Here is a 13,652-nt window from a genome sequence, read left to right as displayed (position 1 = left end):
TGGTCCCAAACATTCTGGATAGCAGGTCACAGTATAAGGCGCATCGGCAGATGAGGAAATAATAAGGAGCAGTAGCTTCTCTTCACTCTTTAAAAGATGGACACACTCTGTATGTTCCCCCAGTTAATCAACAGTTGAAATCACTCTCACATCAATTTGAATATGAATTGATATTGCTTAAAGAGGTTGTTCACCTTCCAAACACTTTTTTCAGTGGAGTTGGTTTCAGGTTGATTACCAGAAAGAAAGAATTTTTTCAATCACCTTCCATTTATTTTTTTTATTTTTTTAAGTTTTTCCAAAGTCTAAGTTTAAAGTTGAATGTTCCTGACCTGGTGTTTGAGTCTGGCAGCTCAGTAATTCAGGTTCAGATTCTGAACTGTTACAATTTTTCAACATTTAGTTGATCCATTTCTCAGTAGATCTGTGGAATATTAGCAATTATTGTATCAATTCTAACAGCTGCCTGTAATGAAACTCAAGGATTCAGCTCAGCGGGGACAAAGTTAAAAAATGTATCAACTAAATATCAATTTAGAACAGTTTACAGGGTCTGCGACCCCCCCCTCCCAGAGCTGCTTTTGAAGTCGAAAAATTACATTTTACACTTCAATATTAAAAAAACAGTGACACATAGAAAATAGAAAGTAATTGGAAAAAGTTATTTGTGGTGATCTATCTGAAGGCGAACCACCCCTTTAATGACTGAAAATCAGTATTTCTGAGAATCTGAGCTAAAGAAGGGTCATGTTGACGGATTGGATCTCTGTGGATCCTACTGTTAAAGGGCAACTATTGGGCAAAAATATTATCCCCAACCAAAGGTGTAGAGCTTGGACACTCGCCCCAACATGGCTGCTCCTACTGGGAGCTCTCTCCCGGTGCGAGGGTCCTAGAGCTGGCGGGGGGCAATTTAAGAAAAAAAAAAAACCTTCTGTTACCCCCAACCAGAGTGCAGACTCTATTAGCCCACTAATATTTTTTGCCCAACAGGCGTTCTTTAAAAGGGGTGGTTCACCATTAAGTTAAATTTTTGTATGGCATATCCCTGCGTCCCACACACTGCTCTGCAAACACAATGTGACAATGAACACACTGCACAGAACAAACATTGCTGCTGGCTGGGGACACACACAGTGTCATTTCTACAACAGATGAAGACTGCCAACCGCTTCCCGTTTTCATTAACACCAGTAAAATACAACACTCGCTTCTTAAATTATATTGGTTGTAACACAAAAAAAAAGACGGTGATTAATCATAAACAGGCACGTTCAAGTGGGAAATCCCAGTCACTGTCAATATGTAACTAAGGGCTCAAAAAGGGATCTCCACCCAAAAACGTTTATGAATAGTGAGAAAATGTAATGTACCGAGTAACTTTCCAATACAGGTATGGGATCCGTTATCCAAAAAGCTAAGTATTACGGAAAGGCCATATCCCATAGACTATTTTATCCAAATAATCCAAGTTTTTAAAAATGATTTCCCTTTATAATATATCCCTTTGTAACAATAAAGCACTACCTTGTACTTGATCCCAACCAAGATATAATTAATAAAGCAATTAATAAACCAGCCTATTTGGTTTATTGAACGTTTACATTATTTTCTAGTAGACTTGGGAGTTGGCAAAATCCAAATTACAGAAAGATCCATTATCCAGAAAGCCGCTGAGCATTCTGGAAAACAGGTCCCATAACTGTACAAGTTATTTAAAATGTATTAATAGGGGTGGTTCAGCTTTAAGTTAACTTAGTATATTATAGAATGGCTAATTCTAAGCAACTGTTCAATTGGTCTTCATTACTTATTTTTCATCGTTTTTGATCCATGATATTACAAACTGTAGAGTTGCTGAGTAACAAAATTTAAAAAAATAGCAAAATAAAAAATGAAAACCAACTACAAGCTGTCTCAAAATACCACTCTCTGAATCATACTTAACATTAAACTACACTGATTCAAGCGTTAGAACCAGAGAACTAGAAAATTGAAACAAACGTTACTTTCAACTGCAATTTCATTTACATGTTGAAACCACTTAAATTGTTTAAAATCAATAAATATTGGTACTTTGCTTAGAATTGCATGTCTTTATAGTATATTTTAGAGTCTGCAGAGTCCCCCACCATGTCAATGTACACTAAATATAATCATGGTTGTGGGTACAATATAATAAACGGATATAGTATACAGTAGAACAACCATTTTAATGATATAAAATTCTGGAAATGTAAAATCAAGGAAATGTGGAAAAACTTAGGATCAGGGTATGTAATATTGAGGTTTCACTGTGCATAATCACTCAAATGGCGCAAAACACAGAAATAGAATAAAGAGAAAACATAAATCAAATGTGAATTTTTAAGAAATGAGGAACTACAAAAACAAAATTAAACCATAATGAAAAAAGAGGTAAAACAGAAAGAAGGCCTCGATGCCCAGGCAGACCCATGTGCCTATGGCAAGAGTTGGCATCACAGAAACAGCACAATATAATCAGTGTGGAATAAGCACAGATACAACCTTCGCCATATGCCCCTGCCAACCTGAATCAGATTAAAATGGGTGGTTCACCTTCAAGTTAACTCTTAGGGGTATATTTATTAGGGATGCATCCAACCCACTATTTTGGATTCAGCCGAATCCTTCACAAAAGATTCCGCCGAAAACGGAACCAAACCCTAAATTGCATATGCAAATTAGGGGTCGAAAGGGGAAGGCATTTTGTACTTCCTTGTTTTGTGACACAATTTCACTCCCTGATTTGGGTTCTGCCAGGCAGAACGGATTAGGCCGAATTGAAATTCTGCTCAAAAAAGGCTGAATCCCAAACCGAATCCTGGATTTGGTGCATCCCTAATATTTATCAAAGAGTGAATTTAGAGGTTGCCACAGTCCTCTAGAGTGAAATTCTGCCACTCTCCATTCATTTCTATGAGAGTTTTAAAAGAATAGAAATGAATGGAGAGAAGCGGACTTTCACTCTAGACGACTGTGGCAACCTCTAACTTCACTCTTTGATAAATATACCCCTTGGTATGTTATAGAATGGCTAATTGTAAACAACTTTGCAACTGGCTTTCAATTTTCTTTTTATTGTTTTTTAATTACTTGCCTTCTTCTGACTCTTTCCAGCTTTCAAATGGGGGTCAATGACTCCATCTAAAAAACAAATGCTCTGTAAGACTACTGTATGGTTATTGCTAATTTTTATTACTCGTCTTTCTATTCAGGTCCTTTCCTATTCATATTCCAGACTCTTATTCAAGTCAATGCATGGTTGTTAGGGAAATTAGGACCCTAGCAACTAGATTGCTGAAATTTCAAACGGGAGAGATGCTGAATAAAAAGCTAAATAACTCAAAAACCACAAATAATAAAACATGAAAACCAATTTTAAATTGTCTCAGAATATCACTCTCTACATCATACTAAAAGTTCATTTCAAGGTGAACAACCCCTTTAAGAGGGGTTTGGATGATTTCTTGAAAAGACATAATATAATAGGCCATAGTGATACTAATATCTACAATAAGGCGCAGATTTATCAAAGGTCGAGGTGAATTTTCGAAAGAAAAAAATTCGAATTTCGAGCTATTCACCATCTAAAACCTGCCGAATTGCTGTTTTAGCCTATGGGGGACCTTCTAGAACCTATTTGGAGTCAATTGGTGGACTTTGAAAAATCAAAAGTTTTTGGGAAAAATTTTGAATCGAATTCAATCGAATGCACTAGTCGTTTGATTCAAACGATTCAAATTCAGCCAAATACGGACCTATTCAACCGAAACTGGACCTATCTGACCAAAAAAGAACTTCAACTTAATTTCAGTTGGTCTTTTTGAATTCGAATTTCAAAGTTTTTTCAATTCGAAAATAAATATGCCCCTTAGTGTACATGTTGGTGTATATAGTTTATGTGAGTGTCCTAGATTGAGGCCCACTTGCATAATCTAACCATGAAAAATGGAACCATAAAAAATGTACAGTGGTGAACAATTGAGACATGCCTACTTTATGGGCACACCCTGAAGATACTGTGCCCAATTAACAAACGCACACCTCTCTTTACATGATTGGAATGGCAGCACTAGGTTCTCCAGTATTTAAAGACCCAAAGGCCCAACATTACAAGTAATTGTAAGAGGTTTATTTATTATACCCCAAAGCTGCAAAAAGTCAGAATCCGCCATCTCAAACCTATCGAGGTCATGTACTGTAGATATTGACGGAGGTGATAATGAAGTCTTATGCGTCTGGTTTGCCATGATTAACAGCAAGAATTTAACTTATTTGCCACTAACAACTCTGAAAGTTAGAACAGTAGGATTAAGATTATAAGAGAGATAATAAATAATGGCTACAAGGGATTTTATGAAAATATATTAACTTTATTAAAACAAAAAAATTTATCAACGTCGTTACTTCCAAGGAACTTTGATCTTGGTAGCCAGTAAATAAAGAGGTTCATTCTCCCTTTACTTTTTCTTCTATTTGCTTGCAAGAAGTAGAAGCCTGTTGATCAGTAGAAGCCTGTTGATCAGTAGAAGCCTGTTGATCAGTAGAAGCCTGTTGATCAGTAGAAGCCTGTTGATCAGCAGCTTGAGTCTGCCAAGCAGGACAATCTTTTCCTGTCTCTCTCTCTCAAGAGGGTAATAAGCTGATGAGGGCAGTACATTGTGTAATGTCAAACAAGTTTCTTTGCATTTAGAGGAAGTTTCTGTGTCTTTTCTTCCTAAGGATAAACAACATTCATGTAAATGTTGGTTGGCAAACTTAGAAATACAGAATGGTTAATCCTGTTTTTATTCCTCAAGAATTATACTATTATCTAAAATATATAATGCAAACTAATGTTTCATGTGATTATTATTAGGTAAAAACAAGATGTAAAAGATACCTGCAAGCCTTGCAGGAAGAGTTTTTTTGCCAGATCAGCTTTCATGTTTTCCTCCTCTTACTACTTTTCTTCCTCTGTATCTGAGGCTTCACTGCCCTCTTCTGATTCTACTACTTCTACTTCTTCTTCCTCTACTTCTTGTTCTTCCTCTACTTCCTGTTCTTCCTCTACTTCTTCTTCCTCTACTTCTTCTTCCTCTACTTCTACTTCATCGTCTGTTTCTGAAATAGTGATTTTGACCTCTTTTGCATAATCCCTTTTAGCTTTAGTTTGTTCCTCTACTTCTTGTTCTTCCTCTAATTCCTGTTCTTCCTCTACTTCTTCTTCCTCTACTTCTTCTTCCTCTACTTCTTCTTCCTCTACCTCTTCTTCTTCATCATCTGTTTCAGGAATAGTGATTTTGACCTCTTTTGCGTCATCTGTTTTAGCTTTAGTTTGTTTCTCTACTTCTTCATCCTTTTTTTCGGGAATAGTGATTTTGACCTCATTTGCTTCATCTGTTTTAGCTTTAGGCTTTTTTTCAGCTTCTATGCGTCTGTGTGCGCGTGCAATTATTTGTTTGCACACAAACCTGTGGAAGTCACAACAACACAAGTTAAATATACATAGAATATAGAAATAGGTGACCTCAAAAGAGATTCAATTATAACTTTTAAAATAATAAATATTTGTACATTAGACAGTGCCTTTCATGAAAAAAATTAAATTATTACAGCATGTTACAAGCCTTTTAGAAAAATGATTATATGCTGCAGGAAAAAAGCCTTATGCTTATCTACTGCATGTGCCCATCATGGGATAATTGAAAACTGATGATAACTTTATTCTGTTTTTATATATTTTTTATATTATATTTTCAATATACTCACCATATAAAAGCGATTACTAGGGTCAAAATCGCAATCGGGGAGATGATAACCATCAATAAAAAACCCCATCCTAAAGACAAAATCAGAAAGTTAATTAGGCATTCATATTATAAACTAGAGAGCATACAGCATTATCAAGGCAAAGCATATTGTTAAACTTATGGGAAGATTTATTAATAGTTGATAAATTCTTACTCAGCTGAATAAACCAGCATTATAAAACTGTTGTAATTTGTCCCTTTGAAGGATATAAAAGTTGTTGTCTGCCATTAGCAGATCTCGCTCATGCTATTTTCATGCATCTGGTGCCTGGTTATCATTTAATTACTAAAATAGTTTTTGGCTAAAGGGAAATATAATTTGACTGTTATACCCATACTGAATAACAACAGCTCAGCAAATAAACAGAAACTTACTTCCACAGAACGCAATTTCGTTGCAGGAAATGTCCACTTTGCTGCAGCTTTTACAGTCTATAATATCATCATGTTCTTCAACTATAAGAAAAGAAACATGTCTTGAGAATTATGTTTCTTGTTAAATGATATTGTAATGGGTATGTAGAATACAAAAGAAGGTACTTACTGCATTCATTTCCGCAAACTACAGAAAAGAGAGAAGAAAACAAGTGTTAGATTGATCTTTGCCATTATGAATACACATTACAGTTTGGGATTTGGGAAACCATTTAATCTATTTTATCCCGCTTTTAGGAAGAGGTCCCAGTATTAATGCATTACAGATGCAAATGTACTGGATATATCTAAAGGCAACTGATGTTTTGACAGAAACCATTATGATTTTAACTCTCTGGGGGGTATATTTATCAAACAGTGACGCTAGACATCAACACAGTCTGCTAGAGTGGAATTCCGCCACTCTCCATTAACTTCTATGGGATTTTAAAGGCATATTTATCAAAGGGTGAAAGTTTAACATTTGATAAATACCATTTGAGAGGCGATATTTCATGCTAGCAGACTGTGGCGTTCTCTAACTTCACTCTTTGATAAATATACCCCTAGGACTCTATTGTTAGCCCTGTATACAGCATTATTTGGCTAGATCCTTATTGCAGGTATAAGAGCCACAAAAATTGGATTTTCATCCTTTGTATCAACACTATACAGTTTAGTTCAGCATTCCACCCACTTTCATCTTTAGGAAATGCATGAAGTGTCAGTTAGCTAGAAATATCTAAACATTTCCATTAGCCCACTAAATGGTGACAAGTAGAGAAATCTATCTGTTAACTAAAATGTTTCAATTTCTATGTTTTCACAACAATACAATTAATAATAAATATTTAATATGATGTCATACTTACTAAATTTTTGATTAATTTTTGACCCATTCACCAGTAACTCTTGCGTCTTCGCTTTTAAAGTTGTAAACTCTTGTTGGATTTCTTTGCTCTGTAAGCCTAATGTAAAAACAAAAAGAATTAAAAAGTGACCTTTCAATGCACCAGTGTACACTATGGGGTAAATTTATCAAAGAGTGAAGTTCCGCCACTAGAGTGAAATTCCGCAGCTCTCAATTCATTTCTATGGGATTTTGAAAGGCGTATTTATCAATGGGTGAAGTAAAAGTTCATGAAAGGAATGGAGAGTGGAGGAATTTCACTCTAGTGGCGGAACTTCACTATTAACTTCACTCTTTGATAAAAATACCCCTATGAGCTCCTTTATTAGTTATCTTTTTATGGTTTATGAAATATGTTTCAGTGCATGGAATATTGGATTGAAAACATGGCTGAATCTGACTGGTGTTTAAACCCTCTGAATATTTACAGTTGTGGGGAAATTATTGTTCTGTTATAAATCTGGTAATTTATTATTGTTCTGTGTACTGAAACATAAAGGAAAACATATTTTATGGGGCTTTAGTTACAACTGTGCAAAAACAGCAAGTTGTTCTATTAATATGAAAGAATTATATAGCATTACTTACTTTTATATTTTGTTACCAATGCTACGATCTCTACGCCAAGCCACGCACACGCCTTTTCTAAACTCCAGAGATCTGAAAACAAAATTTTATTGTGTTATTGGAACCATTTTAACAACATTGTCGACTTTGTAATTTGGTTACATTCTTGACCCCCATGAAGGAAGCTGTTATTGGCAGTTAATTATTGTTATTTCTTCTCTAAGCCTCCTTACATTAGTCTCCTCCCATTCTTTTACACTTCTATATGACATTCAGCAGAAGGGGCATATGACTTTGCTAACAGAATGCAAAAAATACAGCCTGCAAAAGTAAATGGTCAGGAATCTCTTACAAATATATTTAACACTTTAGTTCTCATTTGCCTGCATGATTTCTTATTCACCTCATGTAAATTTAAATATAGTTCACATTCACAAAGTGATACATAAATGTTATTGTGGGAAAAAAAAACAAGTCTTACCAATATATCGCACATTGTAGTCTTCATCGTAGAAGAAATCAACAACTTTATCCATATCTGCCTGTATGATTTGTTGTTTGGGATATATCTCACGCCATGTTAATTTTAAATCATATTTTAGATACTCAGTGTTATCCTGTAAGCAGGGAATGCATCCATAGTTATAGTGAATTGATAAAATAAGGATAAGTAGCGAAAATAAAGAAAAAAACAGTCTGCAGATAACTGCCATCCTGTCTCTCTCTCTACTTCTCGCTGGACTGAATCTGTAAAGTATAGCCAACAGCTTTGTGACATTGATAATTATGATCTCATAATGGTGTACTATAATGACATCATAATTGTGCACTAGCTTGGTAAACACCTGTGTTGCTTGGCAACAGTGCTACTCATTATGACATCACACAAGCTGAACAGTTATACACAGCTCTTCTCGTATATTTTACGACAAGGAGACACTTGTTTCCATATAAAGCAAAGGTGCACAGATTTCAGAATACACAGGCTACACTCATTTTGCAAGCTTATAAATGAATTGCTAGGTTTCTCTTTAGAGGCAATGCCTTTAGCAAATACTCAATGTTTGGGTAAAGTTTTCTCAGAATCAGCATCAAATTACTTTTGTTTTGTCATTATCTGGAACATTGGTGCAACATCATATTATAAGCTAGTAGAAGCTGGTATCTGTATATTAAACTCTAGATGGCAGAATGTTGTGCCAAGATAGCTTGGTTCAGCTCTGTGATTGGCTGTAGGCAATTGTAGACATTTGCTTGATTACCTTTGCATCAAACTTGGTCAACACATCAGCATCTGTGACCGTTACAGAAGCAGTTGGAAGATAGCAAGTTGAGATTGGGGGAGTTTAGACTCAAATGGTTAAGAGGCAGAACTTTATCTAAGGAAATCAAGGCCTCTTGTGTAAGGGACACCATACTTTTCATTTATATTTGTGCTTGTCTGCAATGTGTTTGAGGAGTTAACGACACTTTTAATAAAGAGTAAACACGGGTTTCCTAATAATTGCAGAACTATAAAAGGTTCTACATTTTAGGTCCCCCCTTTTCAATTTTACTGTAAATTTTTTATTTGCAAAAAAGTATCTCCTTCCAAAGGCTCTTAGAGCCAGGTAAAATGTATGTCTTATTTTAGAATACTCTTCTGTCAACTGTCACAGTGCAAGTGTGTGGCTTTAATGTGAATATGCATGTTTTTTTTTTTCTTACCAGTGTGACTGCCCTTCTTTACTGAATAAATATTATGTTTTATATATACAGGAAGGGGAGCAAAATAATGGAGCCATGCTATATTAGGGGCACCAAATCATTTAATCTTTTTTTTCTCTGACTGACATTGTTTCATAACTCTTCAGTTTGATAATTCTTGTGATACATCTTTTAAGGAGAACAAATATCAAAATAATTGGATGGTGGTACTTTGTTAGACACCCATCAGTTTACCTTATGCCTTGGGCCAGTGCCTATAAAAAAAGAAAATGGTAGAAGGTAACCAATTTTAGTCATGGGGTTATCTAATAAATTGGCAGATTTCAGCAGATAGCAGTGTTGCTATACTGCTCCTAGTTTTCTCTTTCTTTGCACATATACAGTTAAGTCTGAAAAATAATTATACTGTTTCTGCACATACCCAGGGTGCTGCAATGAATACATAAGAAAGGCACAGAAGATGAAGACTTAGCACTCTGCTTTAAAGAACCTGGTGTTTTTTTTGTTTTCTTAGACAAAAAGGCATGCTGGCCTGGTGGGCAATATAAGTGTCAATAGTCCCTAGGAGTCCATCTAACAGTCTAACCTCCCTATTGGTTTTGACTTTAGTCCTCTTTTTAAAGGAACAGTTCGCTGTAAAAATAAAAACTGGGTAAATAGATAGGCTGTGCAAAATTTAAAATTTGTCCAATATAGTTATATAATATAGTAATATAAAATGTAATTTATAAAAGCTGGAGTGAGCAGATGTCTAACATAACAGAACACAACTGCCTGCTTTTCAACTCTCTAACTCTGAGTTAGTGAACAACTTTAAGAGCGGCCACATGGGACATAAGTGTTCAGTGAGTTTGCAATTGATCCTTAGCATGCAGGCAGTGCCGTGCTACTCTGGTCAGGCGCCCTAGGCAGGCCCGGCAGTCGTGGTGCCTGTTTCGCGTGCGCATGCGCGAATTTGCGATTGCGTGCGCATTTGCGTGTGCATGCGCACTTTTGCGCTCGCGTGCACATACGTGACTTGAAGAAGAAATGCAAAGAGTAGGGCAGAGAAGGGAACTGAACTTGGCGTAGGCGACAGAGGAGGTATGTGCCTGGCGCCCTCACAGCTTTGCGCCCTAGGCACGCGCCTACTCTGCCTACCCCTAGTTCCGGCCCTGCATGCAGGTCAGATTCAAAAGCAAACAGTTATGACCCCCCTCAAGTCACTGATTGGTTACTAATTTTATCCAGTACACACTGCTGTTTTATTATTACAGAGAGTATGGAAATAGTTTTTAAATTTAATTTTGATAAAATGGAGTCTATGGGAGATGTCCTTTCCTTAATTCAAACGTTTTGGATTATGGGTTTGCAGAGAACAGATCCCATGCTTGTAGTTCAGCAATTAAAACATTTTGAGAGAGATGTCAATTTTTTGGCAGTGCAGATGATTTGGATGGGAAGGGGGTATAACAATTAAAAAATCATGAGGAGGGTTTGGTTCCCCTTTAACTTTGTATTTATATGGCTCCACATATAGGGGGAAATTTACTAAAGGCCGAAGTGGCTAACACTGGCGAAAATTCCCCAGCGTGACGTCTTTTCGGCACTTCGCCAATTTACTAAAAGTTGCTGGTGTAATTATGCTAGTGAAGGAGATAGACTCAACTTCGCACTCTAACGCCAGGCGAATTTTTGTTCAGCCATTTTTACATATTTGCGTGATAGTTTTACATCTCATGTAAAAACTTGGCAACATGCAATGCATGTCTTGGAATTGTGCAATCAGTCAAAAGGTCATGTTTTTATAAAGCTGGTACAGATGTTTTAATAAATGTATATTGTAAATAATGAATGTTATTGAAATTATTGGTAATCAATAAATCAGATGAAAGTTGAGTGTAAGACTCGCTAGCCAAGAGATGACTTTGACATAGTTGGCCATCTTTAATATATTGCAATATATGGACAAACAATCCCTGTTTTGTTTAAAGGGTAAGGCATTTTTTTAGTAGCTGTATGCACAAAATGTCTCATTGTCCTTAATATATTGGTAATGGATTAAGTGCAGAGGATCTCTTGTATTTGTATTTATTGGAAATAGGTTTCTTTTCTAATGGAGAGGACCATTAGGGCCCCTGGCTACCAATGTGCCCCCATGGGGGGCCCTGATAATTTTTGTTTTACTGTGCCCCTTGATTTCTGATGACAGCTTTGCCTATACTACTGTATGAAGAAAAAGGGTTAAAGGATAAAGAAACCCACAGTGGATTGAATAGCTAAGTTTTTCCCTGAAATGAATGCACCAGCTGGATAATTTTCAGAAATCTCAGGGCTCATTTACAACTCACACGTGTAGTTGCATTCGCTAATTTGCTCCACACATGTGCAGTTGCAGACATGGGGGCAAATTCACTAAAGTGCGAAGCGCCTAACGCTAGCGCAAATTCGCCAGCGTGACGTCATTTCGTTACTTTGCCGATTTACTAACGGGTGCTGGCGTAAATTTGCTAGCGAAGTGGACCTACTCTAGCGCTACTTTGCACCCTTACGCCAGGCGAAGTTGCACTATGATTAAGGGACGGAACTACATTAATTCACTAACTTGCGCATTTTACTGAACGTTACCTCTTGCGCCAGACTTGCCTTCGCCACCTCAGACCAAGCGAAGTGCAATAGAGTAGATAGGGCTTGCTTCAAAAAAAGTTGAAATTTTTTCTAAGTCCCAAAAAACGCTGGCGACTTTTCCTTTTTTAAGGGTGATAGGCTGAAAAAGATCGTACATTTTTTTGGGGTACCCTCCTTCCCCCCTACATATCCTAACATATGGCACCTAAACTATACAGTGGCCACATGTGTAGGGCAATATAACACCTCTATTTTATGAAACTTTCGCAGGCTTGTGTAGTGTAATGTATTTGCTGCTACATATACGTCCATTGTACTTTAACTTGGTGCCGTATGCAAATTAGGCATCGCTAGCGTAACTGCGCTTTCCTTGACGAACTAACGCTAGCGCAACTTGATACCTTTCGCCTCCCTGAGCGCAACTTCGGATTTTAGTGAATTAGCGGCGCCCTGGCGAAGTGTGGCGAAGCCTACGCTAGCGCAACTCCGCAGGTTAGTGAATTTGCCCCTTAAGGTGCTCAGGGCCATTCACATTTCCTTGCCCTGTCACTGAGTTTCCTTGGCACCGCCGGGTCTGTCCTACCTCATCTTGTGAATTGTGGGCAGTGCACCTATTGTCCCACAAGAACCTGCATTAATAGACGCAGCATCATTCTCCCCAGAGATACAGGAGCAAACATCATATACTTTGTGTTGAAGCATAAAATACAAGGACACCTCATTTTTGCGTTTACAGGGGGGAAAACGCCAAATTGTGGGTTAAAAAATGGCGACTTTGCACTCTGCCCTCATAAGTGCTTGTACACAATGCCCCGTGCAGTGTGCAATGAGCAAAAAAGGCTACAATCTGTCATTTTTTAGTACTATATATGTTATTAAAGGAAAATGAAAACATAGAGTTATATAAAGTATAACATTACGAATGGTACCAGGAGCATGCAGAGCTAAAGGTTTATTGATAGGGGCAAATAAGGCAATACTGGGGGTTGTTGTGTGTTGTTAGGGGCACCACCTCTCCGGTTTTGCACAGGCTGTTTGGTTCAAAATTGCCTGTCTGGATTTCAGAAGTCTGAAACTGCACAGGACACTGCCCTGAGGGACACGCAATTCTGTCAATCACAGGCCATCACGTCATCATAATACCATCCTCTGACGCCATCCACTCTGCCCCTTAACACCATCTTTCTGCCAATGAAAGGTACTAACTCTGTGTGGTGCGCTTCTGGAGGGGGAAAGAAGGATGTCCATACGGCTGCTAGAGAAGCTGTCACATGCTTGATGCAGTGGATTTTGGGTTATGAAGTCGTGCTGTGAAGTGGGAGGGCCTTAAAAATGATACTTAATATATGGTTAGAGTAGGAGTCAGACTGAGCCTGCCTTAGAGAATCTGCCCGGGGGAGGGGGAGCTATTGTGTAAAATCTCTCTTACATACACTTGAAAACGGCACTAAATTTTCATTTTTAGGTTTGAGATCCCTTTAAGGTTTCGTCCTGAAGACAAAAGAGATAATGTATGGACGCCAGATGCACAATCCAAAGTAGAAAACTCACCAATTTATCACAGTCCAGGTGCTCCAGCCCCTCAGCTCCAGGGATCAGACTAACTGTATATGAAACAGGAAAAATGGGCA

At 37.4% G+C, this 13,652-nt stretch overlaps 1 protein-coding gene across 1 annotated transcript; it reads right to left on the bottom strand.

The window, feature by feature from the left end:
* Positions 1 to 4,966: 4,966 nt before the first annotated feature.
* LOC121395495 (gelsolin-related protein of 125 kDa-like) lies at positions 4,967 to 6,747 on the bottom strand. The gene is made up of 4 exons (XM_041569066.1): positions 6,726 to 6,747; positions 6,192 to 6,272; positions 5,776 to 5,845; positions 4,967 to 5,477 (listed from the first exon to the last, which is right to left on the bottom strand). The coding sequence occupies exons 1-4, from the start codon at positions 6,745 to 6,747 to the stop codon at positions 4,967 to 4,969; spliced, it is 684 nt and encodes a 227-aa protein (XP_041425000.1).
* Positions 6,748 to 13,652: the final 6,905 nt, after the last annotated feature.

Source organism: Xenopus laevis, chromosome 7L (genome assembly GCF_017654675.1).
Source record: "Xenopus laevis strain J_2021 chromosome 7L, Xenopus_laevis_v10.1, whole genome shotgun sequence".
In the NCBI taxonomy this organism is placed as follows: Eukaryota; Metazoa; Chordata; class Amphibia; order Anura; family Pipidae; genus Xenopus; species Xenopus laevis.
The sequence above is the reverse complement of the archived record's forward strand: the minus strand, read 5'-3'. Positions and strand labels throughout refer to the sequence as shown.

Excerpts from the sequence above, each read along its gene's own strand:
- LOC121395495 (XM_041569066.1), bottom strand. The coding sequence starts at position 6,747 with ATGAAATATCGCCTCTCAAATG. Across the intron at positions 6,273-6,725 it reads GAAATATCGCCTCTCAAATG|TTGAAGAACATGATGATATT; the intron begins GTATTTATCAAA and ends CTTTTCTTATAG. Across the intron at positions 5,478-5,775 it reads CTAGTAATCGCTTTTATATG|GTTTGTGTGCAAACAAATAA; the intron begins GTGAGTATATTG and ends TGACTTCCACAG.